This window comes from Rutilus rutilus (genome assembly GCF_951802725.1).
Source record: "Rutilus rutilus genome assembly, chromosome: 2".
NCBI lineage: Eukaryota > Metazoa > Chordata > Actinopteri > Cypriniformes > Leuciscidae > Rutilus > Rutilus rutilus.
The window spans coordinates 18,661,481-18,683,028 of NC_140210.1; the positions used below are offsets into that span (position 1 = coordinate 18,661,481).

Here is a 21,548-nt window from a genome sequence, read left to right on the forward strand (position 1 = left end):
CAAAGGTCAAAGTAAATAGATAAGTTTGAAAAACTTTGTAATACACATTATTGAAAGTTCTGGTTAATGTTCTCCTAAGATATAAAACTGAATTAAAGAAAAAGAGCGAGACTGTCAGAGGAAGCGAAATGAAAGAGCAGGGAGCCAGACGGCTTCATCCTCCTCACACGCTCCAGGAATGAGACAATGGAAGATTCCAGGAACCCCGGCCAAAAACTCTCCGTCCGCCAGGCCAAGGAATGTCTGCCAGCATGTTGTGACGTGAGGTATTTAAAGAACATTCAGGGAACCTTTAGACATCAAAAAATGTCTACATTATCTGACCTGATTCTAACTAGAGAAATTGTCCAATGCCTGGTATTTCGAAACATTTTCTAAGATAAACTTAAGACCTGGCCCGCACTGAGCCTGTACAAAACATAAATATACCTAATATACCTATACCTATAAATATATCTATAAATATACCTCTAAAATCACTGCAAACCATATATTTGAAGGTCAGGTTTAATTTAATTTTCGTGCTTTCACTAGACCTATCTACATCCACATCAACAGCAAGATGCTGTGCTCCTTTTTTTAATACTGAAGGCTGATGTGAGCTTATACAGAAAAGACCTTTGGGACCTACAGTGCCAGTGCAGTCAAAAAAGGAAACTCAATTTGGAAACCTGGAAATGCTTGGGTTGCTTTTCTCTTCCCTGCCAACAGTCAAATGTACATGCACAAAAAAGTCTGAGCCATTTTTTGCCCCTCATAGTGATCTCAAAAAAGAAGCCCAAGCCTCTTTGGTGAGCGCACAATGCTCTGCTTCCATAAACACTTCATTAGCAATTCAATTACCTGCGTGCTGACAGATCTGGTGCCATCTGTTGCGTCCACCGTCAGGTTGTAATGGGATTTCTGCTCTGCGTCCAGCACTTGGGCCACAATCACCGTCCCACTCGCCTTCCCCACTTCAAATCGACTGTCAGAATTACCACCTGTTGAGAGGAGGTTTTCACCACAACCAAAATGGACAGGAAATTAGACGGACATCATCACAAGTTAGGCAGTTGAAGACAGGAGAGAGAAAAAGAGAACTGCACAGATGGCAAAAGTCAGGGTGTCACGTTTGTGGTTTTGCAGCAACTGTTTCACCCTTTTTGTGTAAACCACAATAATGGCTGGCTGACATTTATACTACTATATCCCTGCCAAATTAAGCATTACAATTTAAAATTAAGCATTTTGAAATAAAATAATATATCAAATTTAGTAATAGATATAAATAAATGATCCATTTCACCCATACAAGAATGTGGCGGTACAGAGATTTATATCAGTCAATAACCATAGTGCTTAGTTGATTAAAGGGATAGTTCACTTTGAAATTTATTTTTGATATGTTTTAGCTTACCTCAAGGGCATCCAAGATGTAGGTGTCTTTGTTTCCGCAGTAGTTTCGATTTTGATATTTTTAGGTCAAACCGTTCTTGTCTGTCAGTCATATAATGCAGTTCTATGGTCACTGGCTCAAAACACATGCACAGAGTCCAAATTAAAACAATTCCCCATCGTCCAAATGAAACAATTCCCCATCAAGTACACATTGATGGCCTAAGACACGAAACGAGGGGTTTGTGTGAGAAAACGAACAGTATTTATATCGTTGTTATCTCTTGAAAACAGCACACATCCAAATGATCTGACGGCGCGGGCGGGTATAGATATATACACTAGATGTCGCTTGGCTACGATTTCGTTCCAATGAACTGCAGTAGCCAAGGCGACATCTATTTATATATCTATACCCGCCCGTGCCGTCAGATCATTTGGACGTGTGCTGTTTTCAAGAGATAACAACGATATAAATACTGTTCGTTTTCTCACACAAACCGCTCGTTTCGTGTCTTAGGCCATCAATGTGTACTTACGATGGGGAATTGTTTAATTTGGACGATGGGGAATTGTTTTAATTTGGACTCTGTGCTTGTGTTTTGAGACAGTGACCATCGACCTGCATTATATGACTGACAGACAAGAACGGTTTGACCTAAAAATATCAAAATTGAAACTACTGCGGAAACAAAGACACCTACATCTTGGATGCCCTTGAGGTAAGCTAAAACATATCAAAAATTAATTTCAAAGTGAACTATCCCTTTAATTGTCTATTGATAGTTTTTGGAACTGTCCAAGGAAAAGCTAAGACTTAATCAGTATTTTAAAATTCTTTATTTGCCATTTTAAAAACACCAACAGCTTTGCCGATGGATAACATTCTGTTTTTTATTTATTTTGAGTAAACATTTATTCGATTCATTTGCTATCATTAATTTGTATTATACAAATGTATCAGTCATCCTGCTCTTTTGATCTTGCCAGCAGCCACTTAATCACCAGCAGTATATATTATTTTTGGATTATATGACCAAACATAAATTCAACAATAATAAAAACAGCATACATGAAAGAAAATGAGAGCACTGGGCCTTCAAAGTGAACAACACTAAGTGCATGGGCTGGCAAGGAAAATAAGCATTGCTTTAAGTATGCAATAGTAAGACAATCTCATAGGGTGGGCAGAGACAACTAATTTTGATTTAATGATCGAAATGTAACTCTTTCATTGCCAGCTCGTAAGCCCTTAGTGAGAAAGAATCAAAACTTGGGACCTGGTGCAACCAATGTGAAACAATCACAACAGCACGAGTACAAAAGCACATGACAGATCTCATAATGGCCACGCACAGTAATATTAGGAGATCTGCGGCAGATACCTTCTGCAGTGCAGTTCAGGTCGCAAGCCATCTGAACGATGTAAAACAGTTCTTTAGCCGCTATGTCCTCTTCCAAAAGCCAATGGAGAGGAGCAAGGAGACAATCAAGAGGAGGAAAGCAAGAGGAGAGAAGCAGAAGAAACCAAACCATTCCAAAATTAAGAAGGAGAACAAGTAGAAAAGAGAGAGAAAGTAAAGGTTGTCAGTGATAGATTTGTTAAAAGATAAAGGGACAGGATGCAAACTATTATGTCATATTATGACAGTTCTATTGAGAAGATAAAAACAAAGATAGAAGTTCATTCATGCAAAGAAACTTAATCTAAAGAGTCTCATTAGAAGATTTAATAATTTCAGTTTGTAACAAATTTGTGTACTAAAAAAGACACTTATTAGGATTCAAGCTTTAGAATTGTAAATGCAGTCAAACCAACACACACAACAAACTCTCTGAAGATTTATCTCCACCATACCTGTTATTTCAAACCAGACTGGTGTGTCCACAGACTCCATGGTGATGACCCCGACCATGTGTGCCACGGGGTCGCTCTCCATGACAGAAAAGGAGTAAAACGGCTCGTCAAATGCCAGAGGGACTGTGCTTGGCTCCGGCTTGGGGATCCATTCAATGTGTAGACGGCAGGTGGACGATTTCTGGGGTCGGCCATTATCCACTGCTTTAATCTGAAGGATAAATGTGTCAAATCAAAAAATAAAAATACTACGTAAATAACTGCGTTATTTATTACCGTAAATAATCTAACAGTAATGTTAAAAATTGGTTTTGGGATTCATATGTTTGGGAACAATAATAAGTTTTGCAATTCTGTTTGGTGCTGTTAATGGTATTCCACACTTTAAGCTCAATCAGGGAGAAATACAACTATTTGAATACTACTAAATGCGGGAAGGACAGAACATTACCAGAACACCTGTCACTGTGACGTTTGGAAAGCGACAGATGTTAGGTAATAAAACAATGGGAGGTCTGGCAAAAATTGTCACTGGCCACATGGGCCGGGCAGGAAGTTCACTCTGCGCTCGTAAAACTTCAATCAGAGGGACATTTAGGAAAAATGTAGTGTGTGTCAAATCTGAGATCTCAGGTTTCTACATTCTAGGACATAATTACGGCCTCCTCAAGCGCTGTAACTCAAGCTGGAAAGCAAATATTAAATATTCAGTTTTGACCAGAACAGAATGTGTGCTACAGAAATGTGTACATCCTCACCGTTAATATATCATAATCTCCAGCAGAAGAAAGCTTCTTAAAGGAAACCATGCCAGTTTTGGGCTCAATGAAGAACTTTCCCTGTTCGTCTCCGTCCTCGATGCTGTAGGAGATCTCAGCATTTGGCCCTTCGTCTCGATCTGAGGCGACGACGCGGTAAACAGGATCTCTCTTGAGCGCACGCTCTTTCTCTGGCTTTTCTCGCTCTGGGAGTTTGATTTTGTAGACTTTCTCCATAAACTGCGGTTTGTTGTCGTTCTCATCCAGAACTTTAACAATGACTCGAACAGTGGTGGACTTCACAGGAAAGCCCTGATCAGACACTGTGATCTGTAACACAAGATTGTGGAATGTGAAGTTATAATACACCCTCAAACTAATTTTCATCACTCAGTTGACTAGTTCAGACAATCCACTGACTAGTTGGTTTTGAAAATATGTACTTTTGCACATCCCTTTAAAAGTTAGATTTTTTTTTAAATAGAAAGCTTCAGGGGGCTGATAGAAAATACTGTAATTGAAGGGGGAGGAAAAATTCAATCACTCAGTTCTAGTTTTCTTCTCTCCTTTCATGTCGAATAACTCCAAAACCCAAGAGAGCCGGGTGTCATAATGAACATTTTCAATTAGAGTGACAAAACGAGCGGTACTAAAAGAGGTGCACAGGACAATAATAGAACACACACAAGAATATCTGACACAAGTGATTGAAAACCTTCATTATAGCGAGCGCTTCAATCAATCGTCGTTCAGAAGTAAAGAAAAATCTCCTGTTCGGAACACAGGGGCAAGTGTTCCTATCTAAGTCAATTGGCTGACAAAATTGAAGTAATTCCCTGTGCGCTTAGCTGTCAAGCAATCTTTTCAGAGATGTGCAGAAAGGAGGGAAGGGTTTCCGGGGGTTAGAACAGACTGTTATGCATTACTCTCTGTGATTGACTGAACCAAACAATGGTTATTATCAAAGCAAATCTGTACGCACTGAATGACTGTGATATGAATGATGTAAACTGTGAGTAAATGAGTGATAGATTTCTTAAGTGCATAGTGTTTTTATGATGTGAGTGAAGTAATGCTTCTATGTATTATTCTGTATATATTTTATGAATTTTTGTAAGTATAATATCAACCTGTCCAGGGACTGCAGGTGGAAATTAGCATTTTCTTGCTATAACCTGGCACATGACATCTCTTCTTTTTTAGACTAATGTTGTTTGTGCATTGTCCCTGATCAAATAAAATAAATTCAAATTCAAATTCAAATTGCGGTATGAAGTTTTTCCTACATAATTTCTCTTTTATGACATTTGACGAAAAATACCATCATGAACGGGATAGCCAGACAGGCTTCATGGCCTCAAAATGAGTGTGCTTTATATTTTTCTCAAAGCTAGTCTGATAATCTAATCCAATTGTGTTGTTTAAAGACCTAGAAATTAGTTCTTCACACATTATTCAAAAAGGCATTAGATCGGTTTAGTTCAACTGTATTGCAAGCACACTATAGTGACAAAAAACGAAAAGATAAAAAGTTCACATGCACATCAGTTCTAACAGCAAAGCACTTTTGTCAGCAATATGAACAGTAATAGGTGCAGGACTTGTTCCAAACAAGCAGAGATGGTGGCATTAAGCAGACGCTGGTTTGTTGAGCATATACTCATGCTCAGAGAGCCGTGTCCAATCTCAGCTGGTATCCGTTAACCAGCTCATTAATTTCCTCTGGATATCTTCAGTTAATCTTGGAAAATGCCCATTTGAGGCGGCTTAATGGCACGCTGGTGCATAAGCTGATGAATGCAAACACACACACAGATGCAGACATACACACTATTTCCTGCTAATGAACTCAGCTGACTTGCTTTCTAAGGCTGAAGCAGATAACAGGCCAGCACAGACATTTAAAGCATCTGTTCAACACTGGTCCAGCTTTTTGTGTGAACGAGTAGACCTATAATGTATATTTGTTTTCAAAGCTGTCCAGTGCTGTCCAAGTGTTTTGGCCAAACAAATTTAATTGAATAGGAAGACAAGGGACTCGGTCAGCTCCAGCATTCCTCTCTCCCGAGCTGAGCGTGTTTTTATGCCTGCAATGCACTGCTTTTTTTAAACCTTTTCCAGGAACTGGAAAGAATTCAAACAGTTGAAATTAAATTTCCAGTTCAATAATGAATAAATCTCCCATGTCTGCTTTGAACATCAATTATATAACTAGATTTTTACATTTTCTGTGGCGCTTGCCTGAGGAAAATCATCCAGAGTGTGATCACTTAAGCCCAGGACACACCAAACCGATGCCAAAGAACTAGCGTTGATGAAAGCCGACTGTGTTGTCGCCTCGCGTCGCGAGAAAAAAGCTGCACTTGAACACACCGAGAGAACTACATTTACATTTACATTTATTCATTTAGCTGACGCTTTTATCCAAAGCGACTTACAATTGCTATATATGTCAGAGGTTGCACGCCTCTGGAGCAACTAGAGGTTAAGTGTCTTGCTCAGGGACACATTGGTGTCTCACAGTGGATTCGAACCCGGGTCTCTCACACCAAAGGCATGTGTCTTATCCATTGCGCCACACCACCCAGACACCCAAACTACAGCCGACTGTCAGCTAGAATGCGCGTTCTGCGCCTGTGTGTAAATGAGACTACTGTCTATTTCTGAACATATATTCGTCTATATTCATCATTCAAAAAGGGAAACCGACGCTGCAGATACACAAACCATAAACAAAGCAGTGCGTGCTTACCGTTTTGAATATCAACCCTGCTAAACACTTTCTTTATTCCACTCCGCTCATGTTAATATTGAAATATTCGCCAAGGAACACGCAGGTAAGATGACGTAACATTAGAACAGCCTTCTATCTGTACCGTTTTGACCTCTTTGCTCACTGTTTTGCTATTATTCTCGTGCACTGACTCGTTCACTAAGCTAAACAGCCAATCAGAGTTCTCTCTCTAACCGACGGTCCGACGCCGATTCAACATGTTGAATCAGCCGAAAAAAAGCCGACGAGGACCAATTTCAGCCGACTGTGTGGAACCGTGCGGAACACACTGAGAAAACTTAGTCGGCCGACGCACAAAAACTGCCCAACGGCCGACTGTCGTTATAGCACACCTCTCCACAAGACGTACGATTTGCTGTCTTACATTACATTTATGCATTTGGCAGACACATTTATCCAAAGCGACTAACATTTCACTAAAGGTTTAAATTTTAATCAGTTCATGCATTTCCTGGGAATCGAACCAATGACCTTGGTGTTGCTATCACCATGCACTGTTTGAGCTACCATCATGCTATCAATCAAGTTCATTCCAGGATGAATTCCCATAATTACGAGCAATAGTGGTGTTTCATTTGTGGACAAATTTGTGCTTTTGAACTAATCTTTTAGGTGAATTATTCTCTTTCAGTTCCATGCATTGAGACTCTGAACATAGCTAAATGGGCCATGTTGTTCATTAAAAAGAAGCAAGATAAATCAGGCATCTTTTTGGTGAAAGATATTCAACTAACTGACTCAACAAATGAACAAAACTGTGCATGTTGTTTGCTGTTAAGAGCTCATAGGTGCAGGTGCATGCATCTTGAACAATATAAATTTGTTCAGAGCTTCCAGCGCAGGCAAGGCAGTAACATGTTTCACATGCCTGGAAAACAGGCAAAGCAACGCCCTACATCCTCAGTCACTCAGGGTGTATTCCCAGAAATAAATTACATTTCTTTGCAAATCAACTGTATCGTGGGCATATTTTCCTGTTTGGTTTTAGAAGTTCAAAGAGCAACAGGGCAGGCTCTCCGAAGTGCTGTGCATGCCTCAACATGTTCCAGAGTAGCTCTCTCTGTTTTTTATTTTCTCAAATTTCATTCCCTTCCCCCTCTAGGAGCATTTTCACCTTACACCTTCCTTCCCAGCTCTTAAGTGTGTGTGAAAGTTTTCAGGGCTCTCTCCCATTTACCTCACACACACACACACACACTCAAATGCCCTCACCCTGGCCTCGTATAACTGCCCCTCCCTCCCCTACAGGCCTTTTCTGCCTCCAACTAACCTTAGCACCAGCTCATTCCCCAGTCCCCTGCAGTGCTGTGCCCAGCAGGATTGCACTGCCCCTGGGAGAGAGACAGCCAGACTCCTGGGTGAGAGGCTGGGTGAGACAAGACCCCTGGAGGGAAGATGTCAATAAACAACTTCCTGTTGCTGGACCCCTGACTAAACACCGGCCAAAAACCCAAATTGCCAGGGTTGTCATGACTACTGCAGTGGGCCACCGGAGCAGTGCGAGAAAAAAAGGAGAAACAGGATCCAGAAGAATGCGTGTGAACAGTGACTGGACTGACGGTCATTTGTTTATTAGCCTTTCCCTCAGCTGGTCTAAAGCAGCGTGGTAATCAAATTTAACATGAGATCATAACAGTCCAAGAAGGTGTCTGGACAAAGAAGACAGTACAAGAGAAATGTATGCAAAAAAATCACATAATGATTCAACTGACTAGTCAGTCTGTCTAGTTTTATTTTATTTTAGTATTCTTTTAACGGCAGTGCTGTAGAGAGGATACATATAGGCCTGGTTTCACAGACAGGGCTTAGATTAAGCCAGGATTAGGCCTTACTTAAATTAGGACATTTAAATGGCTTTTATAAACATGCCTTAGAAAAAACATTACCGGTGTGCATCTTGAGACAAAACAATATTTTAAGATATGTCAGTGCAAGCTGCTTTCAGTTAAAACAGCTCAAACATGCATATTAGTCTGGGTCTAGGTTTAAACCTTGTCTGTGAAACCGGGGGTTAGTGCGGCTGTAATGACCAATTGAGTCTGCCTGTTGAGCTTGCATACGACCTCAAAGTAATTATTTTGGCTGAAATAATTTTTAATGGGCAATCCTACAAAATCGCTTGTCGTCTGAACTATGTTATTAATATTTTATAAGTTAACACATAATAGCATATAAGCAAAACTGAGCACTCACATGCTCTATAAGCAGTGGCTGTATGTGCGCTTGTTTCAGGTGGGTGCATTCCAAAACAGTCTCTCAGAAAGCGAGCGCATGTGGCGAAATGAGTCCTCTTTCGCTGCTTATTGCGCTTGAACGGTTTAAAATCAAGGCTTAAAATTCCTTTCAAATGATAAGCTTTCATGATGGCGCAGTACAGCAACGTCACGATAGGCCAAAATCTCTACCGGCTGACAAATTTCTACCAGTTAATTGTACTGCCGGTATATCGCCCACCCCTAGCTTCCGGTGTTAGTCACTTCCAGTATTGTAGCTTATTGTAGCTGTACAAAAACAGTCCGTTATGCTGCTTGATATTAAAAACTGCTTTTTATTATATTATTTTCATTTATTATTGTAATCATAAACACTGGTTTGATGTGCAAATAGTTTTACCATTTACGGAAATAAGCTATTCTTTTAATTATCTATAGTGGCTAATAAATGTCGGAAATCTCGCACATTAACAGGAAATAGCTTTATTAATTTTTTATATTTATATATATATATATTTTATATGTATTATATATTTTTGTTTGATCAGGCATTATAAACAAGCTAGGAGACTGAATGGACTGGTGGACTAAATTGTTCATTACACCACAAATTCATGGAAGATGGTTCATACTAAAGCTGAAAGTATGCTTCAGTTATATCTTTGATGCTACAAAAAGCAGATAGCTCCAATTTCTTCCAATGTGGATATATGTGTTTGTATCTACTCAATAAACCCAGAGACTTTAAATGTGATCGGGCTGGCCCCCAATTTATGCAGCCTTGCTTTTCTATTTAAAAGTGCAATTAAAAGGGTAAAAGACAATGTTAGGTGAAAAGCATTCTTTACAGCTCCTTAAGGTTAAGACAGCTGATATACAGCATCCAAATCGAATAAAACTACACGCACCACCAAACTCCAATCTCGACAGTAAAAAATAAAAAATTTAAAAACTAGTTAATTAAAAACCAGTGAAACAGATTTAACCTTGAGGGGATCTTGGCACTACTAATATTTAGCTGAATTGTTGGCATTAGCTAATTACAAGCCTACTGTCTATCGGTCAGCAGGCTTTGCTTTGAAGTCAAGAGGAGCTCTTCACATCACTGAGGCATGGAGAAAAGAAGGGAGGACAGACACTGGATGAGCATATGCTGCAGGGTGTACCATCCTCCCTGGTTTCATTTCCTGTCCGCAACCCTCCTGTCATTTACAAAAACAATTAGAATTGCAGAAATGGGCATGAAAGAACTGGGAAGGGATGGTGCAAATTTGGCAAATTAAACGAAATGCCACAGGCCTTGAATTGCACAATCTATAACGATAATTAAAGGAGCATCAATCTCTGAAGTCTTCTGTGCACGACTTGAAGTATCAGCAAACTGTGGTTATTTTTGGGGGAAGGAAGTGAGAGGGTGGTAAAGAGTTATTGAGAAAAAAGTGAGAGAGAGAGTGACAGAAGCTTGCAGCTCAATTAAAATCCACAAGTATAAACTTTGGCTGGGCAGGGTGACGCTTCCTGTTCTGGCCTGCCTAATCCCGAGACGGTACACTGAGAGAGAACAAAGGCAAACCCCCACACGCATATACACACACACACCTACCCTCCACACACACCGGATATATAAATCCCCACAGAGGCACGTTGGAAGGAATGGAGGGGGGAAATGCAATCCACTCACGTGCACAGTTTAGTTTGGTGGCCTGTGCCTTGAAGTTTTTTAGATGCTGAAGGTTTTTACTCATTTCCCCCTTATTTGGATGTTTCCTTTGCTCCCAAGGAGTTCCCTTTAAAATAATATTCTAGGTTAAAGTTTTGAAGGTTAAACTACAAAACCGGGTTCAGTAGGCCAGCTAAAATTTTTTTTACATTTGCAAGAAATTACATTACATAATAATATATTTTATTATACACCAATGTTCAAAAGTTTGGGATCAGTAAGATTTTTTTATTTTTAAATTAATAATTATATTTGGCAAGGATGCATTAAATTGACTAAAAGTGACAGTAAATATTTGTAATGTTACAAAAAATATATACTGTATATTTCTTATACAGTTCTTTTGAACTTTCTATTCATCAAAAAATCTTGAAAAAAGTATAATTTAGACAAAAATATTAAGCAGCACAACAGTTTCCAACAATAACAATAAGAAATGTTTATTTAGCACCCAATCTCCATTTTAGGGCGATTTATGAAGGATCATGTCATACTGAATACTGAAATGATGCTGAAAATTCAGCTTTGCTATCACAGGAATAAAATACTTTTAAAAAATATATTTAAACAGAAAAGAGGCATTTTAAATTCTAATAGTTCAAAATATTACTGTTTTACAGTATTTTTGATCAAATAAATGCAGCCTTGTTGATCATAAAAAAACTGAATGGTATTTGAATGGTAAAAAATGTACAACATCTTGTGAAATGTACAATGCATGCCCCTTAGACTTCAATTGCAAGAGCATTTCTGTACATGTTGTTTTAAAGAAATGGTTTATTATGGTAATGAACAGCATAGCACAGATGATGCTCATATAGCTTAACTTTAACCCAGAACATTCCAGAAGGGGAAAAAAAAAAAACTAAAAGAAAAAAGGAGCCTTTTAGGACCTCTCTAAATATGCGTTTCTAGTATTGTGATTGTATGCTCTTAGGAAGAGTGTTGTAAACATGTGATCAGTGGATGTATCTATAGGTGTTTTTACCTCCAGAATATGTTCATCCTGCTGTTCTCTGTCCAGCTTCCGAGACGTGGTGGCAACTAGACCTGCAAGCACAATTTAATAATCCCATTAAAACTCATCATAACTTGATCCAAATAAAAACAAGTTCAATTAGTGCAACATTTAGACATGGATAAACAAAGTTTTTTTTTACTACATTTTTGTTAGTGTAATAATACAATTTCATCTTTGAGGATGTACCTAGACATTCTTAAAGGGAGGTTTTGTCAAATTTATTTAACTTCTGGGTGCAATCTTGTTGAGTAAACCCCCCCTTCCACACGCACACGTTAAATTCAGCTGCACAGAACTGCAGAAAATGGCATTGTGCCTGTGTCAGGACTGTTTTAAAGCTGAACAAATAGCCATGCTTTAAACACACACTCACACTGCCAACGCAAACCTCACACACTACCTTCAACCAAACACACAACACTCATTATAAAGACTTTCAAACGCTGAAAAGATGAGTGAAATGTCAATGTAACCATCACTGCATTTACTCCATGTGTGAACCTGTTAGTAGGTGCATGTTTTTCTGTGGTGGGTTTTTGAAGATTTCTCTCAAGAGCTTTGCTTTATAATACAGCAAAATAGAATCAGAGGTAAAAGGTGAAATCAAGTCCCGAACCTGGAGAACAGTTGATAAACAGGCAGATCGAACAACAATGCAAATGAGCACACATTTCTGTAAAGAGCGTCTCGATTGCAGATAATAAGCAGACTTGTGTTTCTCCGTCAGTATAATTGTACATTAGATGGGGCAGAGCACGCGGCTGACGTTGCCAGCCCCGGCCACACGAGAGACGCCTGCAGACCGCACCACGTCTGATTAGTGCAGAAAAAGGATTTCCGAAACCAGAAGCCATCAATGGTGCACATGCAGGCAGCAGAAATAGCCTGGCCACAACACGCCTCTTGCTCCTGGTCAAAACTGTGTTAGGCTGCTAACCATCTCTCTCTCCTTTGCTCTCGCAGTCATACATGGGAATGAAAATAAACTCTGAATGCGGGCAGTCATCAAAATCTCTACACTTTAAAACGTTAGATTAAAGGCAATGCTAAGTTTATAGACCAAGAACTTGACCAGAATGGAAAAGCACATTAAATAGGCACATTTAACAAGGTTTTATAAGAATTTACAAGCAAATTTTATTTTTCACTATTAGGATTTGTATAGAAACAATATGTGGCTGATATTCTGAGTAAATTAGCTTTTACATGTCTCCCAGGAGTTGGGTGTTCAGACTATGCAGATGACTCTTTTCCACTATTAAATACTATTTCATGAGTTATCATGAATATATATTGCATATGCATATTAAGCTAAAACAAATCTCTCGGCTGTAATGAACCCCCTTCCTCTAGATATCGTTCCACGTGAGCGTATGTGTGTACTGCTGAGGTGTACGTCTGCTGGATGGACCTTAAGAACATGCTGCTAAACAGACGCCCATGTTCGTACCCACAATCCATTTCTTCCCGGGCCAAAAAAAAACAAAAAAAAAACGCAGCGGGCTAAGCTAGCCAAAGAAAATTACAGTTCAGCCATTTTGGGAAAAAGAAAAACAAGAATGAAGCTGGGAGATGCGGGAGCAAATAGAAAGAAAGAAAGAAAGAAAGAAAGAAAGAAAGAAAGAAAGAAAGAAAGAAAGAAAGAAAGAAAGAAAGAAAGAAAGAAAGAAAGAAAGAAACAAACAAAGAAAGAAAGAAAGAAATTTTGCCCAAATATTTCATTATTTGTTCTGTCTGCATAGTCTGAGGTATTTACAGTTAGTGCTTGTCTCACTGAGCGCAAGCGCGTGACCCTCGCCTAAAATCCTCTCTGCTAACCACTGTACTCCTACAATAAACCCATAGAGAAATCTCACATATAATGATAGAGCTGCCACACTGCCCCAGGACAAAAGAAAAGGATAAAATCAGAAGGAAAACAGCAAAAAAAGAGCATCTAAGTGCCTCAGTAAATGACACTCTTTCCTCTAAAACACTTTTGCTTGGGTTTTTTTCTCTTTCTGGCTCACTTGAACTCTCCCTTACTCAGTCGGTAGGCCATTGATGGACTTCAGAAGAGGTATCATTTAGCAGGCAGGAATGCAACACTCCGTATCTTAGACTGAGGTGCCACATTCCTCATTAAGGGTCTCGAACACATGTTAAAGCACACACACTTAAAGAAGCGCACATGCAGCGCTATTAAACACAGATGAATGTACATACAAAATGCTCTCAAGGCCTACTAACAAGCACAAAACAGTCCGTGCCACAGCTACATAGATAAATGAGTGCACACACAAAGATGTGCTCTACAGTGGGCAGACCCGGGCAACGTTCCCAAATGGACCCTAACCCTCCTCCCCATTCTAACACATACTGTGTGTGTGAATGGCAGCCATTTCAGAGCTGAGAGAGAGAGAAAGAAGGGCAACACTTGAAGTTGAGAAAGGAGTCTTTGCTGGGTTTGTGTCTCTCAGAAAAAGCCCCACATTAGCCTTACACCATTAACCTCAGGATACTCAATAGAGCATATCAAAGACACACTACACACACAAATATGTGCTCAGACAAGTCATAAAAATGCAAATGCTGATTTTTTTTTAGATTATTCTACTAATAAATGTGTTTCCCACAACTATATGTACTATATGTTTACATTAAATAACGTATAAAGGACCTGTTAAAGGCATTTACAGTAACAGTGATTTGTAGTGGCAAAGAAACCTAGTAAGTAGTAATTCATTTTCTATCAGAGCTTGCAATTAAAGATGACATAAGCAACAGCGGCAACTATTAGGGATACGCCACCATTAAAGTTGGCATGAAACATAAGTAAATGTAAAATCTCAAATAAATGGTAAAAATATCAACTATTATATTACAGAAATATTGTGCATATCTAGTAGAAACAATTCAAAAGTAGCAATTTAGCTGACCTAAAAAAAAAAAAGAAAAAAAAAAAGAAAAAATCATATATATATATATATATATATATATATATATATATATCTCAAAATAGGTCCTCTCAAAATCATTGGTGGATAAAGCAGACATGATCAGAATAAATCCCATCAGTCTCGTCCGGTGGCTTCAGCTCAGTCTCCGCATTTAGCAACCAAAGGCCCCTAGAAATGGGGCAGCTGATGGTAGGAAATTCCTATCTGAGAGTGACTGAGATTAACAACACTGAGCTTTCAGACCTCCGCTATATTCGGTGTACTAACTCCATTTAGAGTGTGGGTCAGGAAGAGAGAGAGAATGAACAAGAATAAAGAGACAAATCCCTGGCAGATAATTTCTCTTTCAAAACATTCTTTCTGATTTGAGTATTCCAGAGCTCAAGGCTCACTCATGCATGGGGACGACCTGGATTTACTACACTAAATCACTGCATTCCTGCCTCTGTGCAAGCATGTGTGCGCAAGGTCATGTTCGCATTAAGACTGCTGCATTGATTTTTTTCTACATCACAAGGTATGTCGCACTACCACAAAAAGTATCTGCCCCGTCCTTTAAGGATAACTAGTGGCACCAAAACGAATCGCAAAAATGATGATCACTGAGTGCTGCAGGAATGAGTCCTAAAATCCGGAAATGAGTCGCCATTTTTGAATTTCCAGTTCCATTGTCTCAAAGTCAATACATTTTTTTTTCATTTTTTTTTATTGGGTTTTTGGTTAAATACCTGAATTAAGGTCTATGGTTAACACAAACTCAAGATATTTTCACAAATTCTTCTACAACATAAAATACATCAAAATAACAGGTATCCACCAAAATAAATTCTGGCCAGAAACCAAAAATTCTGAATTCACTTGGCCAAAAACCGAATAATTAATTAATCAAACTTATTTAATAAGAATCTTAATAATAAGATTAATCAAATAGCTAAAACTGAGTTGTACAAACATTTAAATTGCACATAAGGCAGTTCTTACATCAACTTTTTAATAACAGAATTGTTACTACTCCAGATTCTGCCGCTACAGTGATCTGTCATGCCGTATTAAAGAGCGCCAAAATGTAATTTATTGTTTGAATTTTGTAATGTAATTGACAATTATAAAGTTGAAACTTTGCTTCATATTAAAAGTAACAAAGCACAAAGCTTTTTGAGATTATTGGATGGCAGGCGCTACAAATATTTGGTGAAGCTTTGTTCAAGCATCAACAGAAAACAGCATAGACAAGATTTTAGAGAGAAATCATATAATTGCCTATTAAAATCGAGAAATTAATATTGTCAATCCAGAGCTATAGTGTCCACAGAACTGACATGTTTAACTGTTGTAGATGCACAAAACAGATGCTGAACAGTCAAAATGTGCCATTGGAGAAGCGCTAATTAAACATCTGTTTCAGTCTCTGATTTCGGCCCAAACCCGAAAATAGCTGTTTTGGCTGAAAATTTTGCTAGGCGAAATTTCGGTGCATCCCTAAGCAATAATACCCCACTCATGATTTTTTAAAAGCTTTTACGTGTCTTGCAAAAGGCCCTTGCTAAAAAGTGGCTAAATGGGACTAAGGAGTTGTTGTGGTCATTATTAAACATTATTATGCCAAACAGAAAAACGCAACTACTCACAAGTTATTATACTTACTCTCTAGCAGACTATTTTAACTAAATCTTAAATAAAGATTGAATGAGTTGTTAGAAGCTTAGCGGAGGTGACGTTAAAGTCATACAACTACAATGATCTTTGTGTATAGCCTAAAATTAGCTTTATACTTCTGCTGATTATATTTAGCCTTCAAAATTTGTGAAGATTATCTTGATTAACGAAGTGTGTAAGAATCATAAACTTTTGTTGATCACAAAGCTTATTTTTTTGCAATAATAATGGAAAAGCCCATTTGCCTTATTGTCAAGGGAACCACAGGGGGTGCTAACTTGACCAACAAAAATACGCAGCACTCTAGTGTTCATGCAGTTAGTCCCGCCCCAAACACATCATTGATTGATTCAGAAGTCACTCAAGCGCCATAGTGGAAGTCTTTCTTACATTGGTCTCTGAATATTAAATTGGAAAAGGAGAAATTATTTTAGCATTGAGGGGATACTAATAATCACAAGCTTCTTTAACAATGGCAAATCACATTGCTAATTGTCTGCGTAACATATGCAAAGATTCTGTCAGAGGTCAAACGACTTTCGCTCACTCGGCTGGGTTGAATATCAGAGAGATATCTGGTGTGTGAAATCCGTAGGTTAGCAGTAAACAAACAGGACAGGTGTGCCGGTGGATATGTTCACAAGCCTCTAAAACCCTGCAACTTTATCCACAGGAATGAGTGTGAGGGAGGGGGAGTGATGTTTTTTTTCTTTTTTTCGCTGCACCTCTCTTTAGTTTTGCATTCTTAATAACCTTTTGTGCCTCGTGCCAACTGTGGGAGCCTAAAAGGCAGGAAACAAGAGGAAGTCGTTGGACATAGTATCCATTACTTTTCAAGCTTCCCCTGCTTTGGGTTGAACCCTTTGAAAAGAGCACATGGCATTGTTGCATAACAACAAAAAAAAAGCAGGCCCTTACTAAAAGTTAATAGGAAGATGGAAAGGAGAAAAGAGGAGAGGAAAGCAGGCCTTGTGAATCATTGCAGCTATATCCTCCTTTCACTCCTATTAAACAAGCAGAGCAGAGCTCAAAGGCACAGAGGTGCCTCATAGACTTCTAATTACCTGAGCCGATTTCTAGCCCCGCAGCCAGTGCTCTTGATATAGTCAGTGCAGAGAGCTAAAACTACTGTGGTAAGAGGACAAATAGAGAGCTAATGCAGATATCGGGTATTACACCAGAGATTTGATATTTCCAGGAATATGTGTGTGTCTGTGTGTGTGGATTGTACCAGAACAAGAGCTGTCAGCATTGTACTGAGCACAATTCTTTCTACTTTTGCCTGCCAGCTAGAGAAATAATTCCCATTCTCACACTACCTGCACACCCAAGGTCCAGAAATAACACTCAACATGTGCAGTGTCATTTTTATATTTATTATTTATATACCATTATAGTAAAATAGTCATAATATTTTGAATTAGCTTTTTTTTTTTCAGTTTTGTTTCATTTAATTTTAGTTCTTCAAAATGTTGTTTATGTTTATTAGTTTTTTCTATATAGCTTTATTTTTTACTTTAGTTTTATTGATTTTAATACTTCGACTTATTTCAACTTATTTCAGTTCGCTGCCAAGGCATCATTTAATTTAAGTTACGTTTTTCCATCCCGTGTTTACATTTTAATTTTATTTCACTTTTATTTCAGTTACCAAAAATGTCAAAATAGTTTATGGCAAATAAGTCAAACTGAGTATAATCAGTGTTCGACAAATATTTGTGTGGGTAATTTTGTTGACAACATTTTTTTTTCTTACACATTGTCGAATAAAATGTTTTTGCTGTCTAAAATTATATGCTATTCAGAGGTGGACAAAGTACACAACTTCCTTGAGTGAAAGTACAGATATTACGGGTCAAATATTACTCCGTTACAAGTAAAAGTTTTAAAGACCTATTTTTACTTAAGTAAAAGTTGTTTTTAAAATTACTTGAGTATCAAAAGTAAATGTCAATGCATTGTTTTATTATTGTTGCATTGTTGTATGTAATACTTGTACCTTATGCCTCTGAATCTATGCCTGCCTACCTACCCTCATATCAATATCAAATGTATTTCTAGAACACAGTTCCAGTAGTGGGATTGAATGTGAGATTGAATAAGTGCACTCAATAACATCCACAATGGTTTCAGACACCCAAATGGCTGTTCCCTCAAATAGTGCCCTATTTAAAGTTTTTTGGCTTTTAGTATGAATATGTTAGCCTTACTGTTATCTATAAGCTAGTGTGCTCCAAAACAATGACACAATTCGCATTAAGAAGACCAAACCCAACGTTGAAAATGAAAATCAGGTTGATGTCAGAATCCAACGCCAGACTGACATTAATCTCCAACGTCGGACAGACGTTGTATTGTGGTTGAAAATGAAAATTGCGCTGACGGCAGAAACCGACATCAGTCGGGTTCTGACGTCAATCCGACTTTATTTTCCAACCAAAATGCAACCCCTGCACCCAAAATCATCCCCTGACCGACAACTTTCTACTCAAGGACCTTGACAGAAATGTAGTGGAGTAAAAAGTACGATATTTGTCTTTCAAATGTAGTGAAGTTAAAGTAAAAAGTTTCCAGAAAAAATTATAACCAAGTAAACGACAGATACTCAAAAAGTGTACTTAAGTACAGTACTCAAGTAAATGTACTTTGTTACTGTCCACCTCTGATGCTATTTTACAATAAAATGGACAACGATAAATACAGATGACATGACACTGAACAATGTCTGAATGTCTTTTGTAATAATTTGAATACATGAAATATTAATTGAAACATGCATGGTTTAAAATACTTCATAGAATTTTCATTTTTAGTTGAACTATCCCTTTAGGCCTCTCATACATGAACATTTACTCACCTTCATGTTCTAAACCTGTATGACTTACTGCTGTCTGTGAACAATGTTGGGAACCAAACAATATTGGAGCCCATTGAAAAGTATAAACAAGCCATAAAATATTTTTTTATGTTCCACAGTATAAAGAAAGTCATAAAGTTTGGAGTGAGGATGACACCACCCCCTCTCTCCCGATCGACACATGCGCTTCCACTCTGAGAAATGAGTAGTTACGTTCACTTGTGTAAATACACTCCCTCACATAAAGGCTTTTCTTTTATCACATCGTTCGAAGTCCAACTCAGTGGGGTGCATTCGAAAATCAGGCTGAAAGGAGCTTTCAAGCAGATAGGTTGATTTCTCTTCACTGACAGGTAGAGCGTAGAAAGAATATCTCTTACACTACATATACAGTCGAGCAAAAAAAAGTGTAGTGCAGTAATTGAGAGAAAGCATTTCAACAGGGCAAAGGAAAATATTGAGATGCTAGCAAACTGCCAGACTACAGAGCAAAGGCCTCTAGGAAAGACCTTAAAGAAACAGAGAAAGTGAGGGAATTTCATGAATAGAATGAAGGGGCAAAGGGAGTGTGTTAGCTAATGCATGAGCACTTACTGTATGCTCTATGCCCAACGTAACGAAGCAAAAGTACAGTTTTTTCATTAGAAATGTACTCGAGTTAAAGTAAAAGTACCCACATTTAAATCTACTCTTAAAAGTACAATTTTACCCAAAAAATACTCAAGTAAATGTAACGAAGTAAATGTAATTCGTTACTACCCACCTTTGATCCATACCATATTTACGCACACCCAAACACTCACTCTATCACTTTAACTGTCCTGTGAGGAAAGGATTGAGGTCAGTGTGAGCAGGTTAACCAGACTCGGGTTCTTTTGCATGACCTGACTCAAAGTCTGGAACAATCTGTTCACCTGCAGTGCGTGTCATTATCCTTAGCTACACTCGCTGAACAAATCTGCGGATGTGAAAGAAGCTCTAGGACAAAACACAAATTCAACAGGGATCCATGTTTCTCTGACAGCTATCTCCATGGAAAATTCTAGTGCTTTTTGTTGAGTGTGGCTGTGGTGCACAGGTGCCAGAGAAAATTACAGTCTTCAGATGTTATGAGCTGGAATTTTAAGGCGGCTGTATTTTGCATTTTCTTTATTGCCTGACTGTCTTTCACCTGAAGTCCTTTATTTTTGTCTGATTTAAAAAAGTATTTAATACATTATCTCTCTCTCTCTCTGTATTTGTTTATATATCCATATTTATCTATCTACATATCAATAAATACATAAATAAAGGAGATACATAGAGAGAACTAAAGAGAGGTAGATGGGTAAATATAGAGGTAAATAAATAAATAAATATAATATCTATATTTATTTACCTCTCTTTTTATTTATCACTATTTCATTTATTTATTTATTTACCTCTATATTTACCCATCTGGATGGATGGATGGATGAAATGTGCTCATATAGATGTGTGTTTTTGAACAAGTCATTTTACAGCTTTCTATAAATGGACTGTGTGGGAGCTTTGTGTTGTGCACATTCGATTATGTCTACATAGCACAATAAACCCAAGGAAACAAAAGATCAAGGAAAATCCTGTTTTCCATGACATGTTCCCTTCAATGAAACACAAAAGCAGCACTAAGACCTGTTTACTGTTGCCAAAAAAATAAATAAAATACTCACTCTCATCCAAGCCCTTAGTTACCTCACACAAAACTAAATCAACCAGTCAATATCGTCCAAGGTGCTTTTGTGACCAAATATGCCAGCTAATAATAGGGCTGTAGCGATAACCGCAATATTGTAATATTGGGATACTGACAAGCCAACCGCAGAGGACCGCAAGCAAACACCGCAAACGCAATGTTCGCATTTTTTCTTTTTTTATAAGGCTATGCCCTTCTTATTTAACATTCAATACACATGCATTAAGTGTAAAAAAGCTTATAATGACAACAAGAGTAATGTATTTTTTTCACCAACTGGCCCCTTTTTACTAAATTAAGACTCCATGTACCTGTGTACAGTATGTACTTGGCGACAATGAATGATGGTGTTATAATGTAATTTTCACTGACTGACAAGCCTGTCTAGAACGCGCAGAGACGAGAAGTGCTGATACTGGTGAAATATCAGCAGTCTTAGAGAGCCTCTCGTACAGTTATATTTGAGGACCAGAACTAACTATTATAGGCTACTAATATAGCCCTATATATGTAGTGAAAATTTGAAAAAGGCGATAATATTGCATATATCGCGATATTGAGCCACTCAAAATCACTGCAAGGGAAATTCTTTCACCACGACAGCATTAGCTGAGAAATAAACAATCAAACACCAAGGCTGC

General features: G+C 38.1%; 1 protein-coding gene across 12 annotated transcripts in view; it reads right to left on the reverse strand.

Moving 5' to 3' along the window:
• Window positions 1–21,548, reverse strand: part of fat1a (FAT atypical cadherin 1a) — a gene marked incomplete at its 3' end in the record, with an annotated part of 89,638 nt that overhangs the window by 38,850 nt on the left and 29,240 nt on the right. For 9 of the 12 annotated variants that reach the window (XR_014626595.1, XR_014626596.1, XR_014626597.1 and 6 more), the window contains exons 4-8: window positions 11,709–11,770; window positions 3,994–4,323; window positions 3,236–3,446; window positions 2,763–2,831; window positions 844–983 (exon numbers count right to left, since the gene is read on the reverse strand). Coding sequence is in view for 8 of the 12 variants with exons in the window: in XM_084402845.1 (XP_084258971.1) it covers window positions 844–983; window positions 2,763–2,831; window positions 3,236–3,446; window positions 3,994–4,323; window positions 11,709–11,770 (812 nt within the window). The remainder of the gene's footprint in view (window positions 1–843; window positions 984–2,762; window positions 2,832–3,235; window positions 3,447–3,993; window positions 4,324–11,708; window positions 11,771–21,548) is intronic. The other 3 variants (XM_084402848.1, XM_084402850.1, XM_084402844.1) reach the window with 1 other exon arrangement.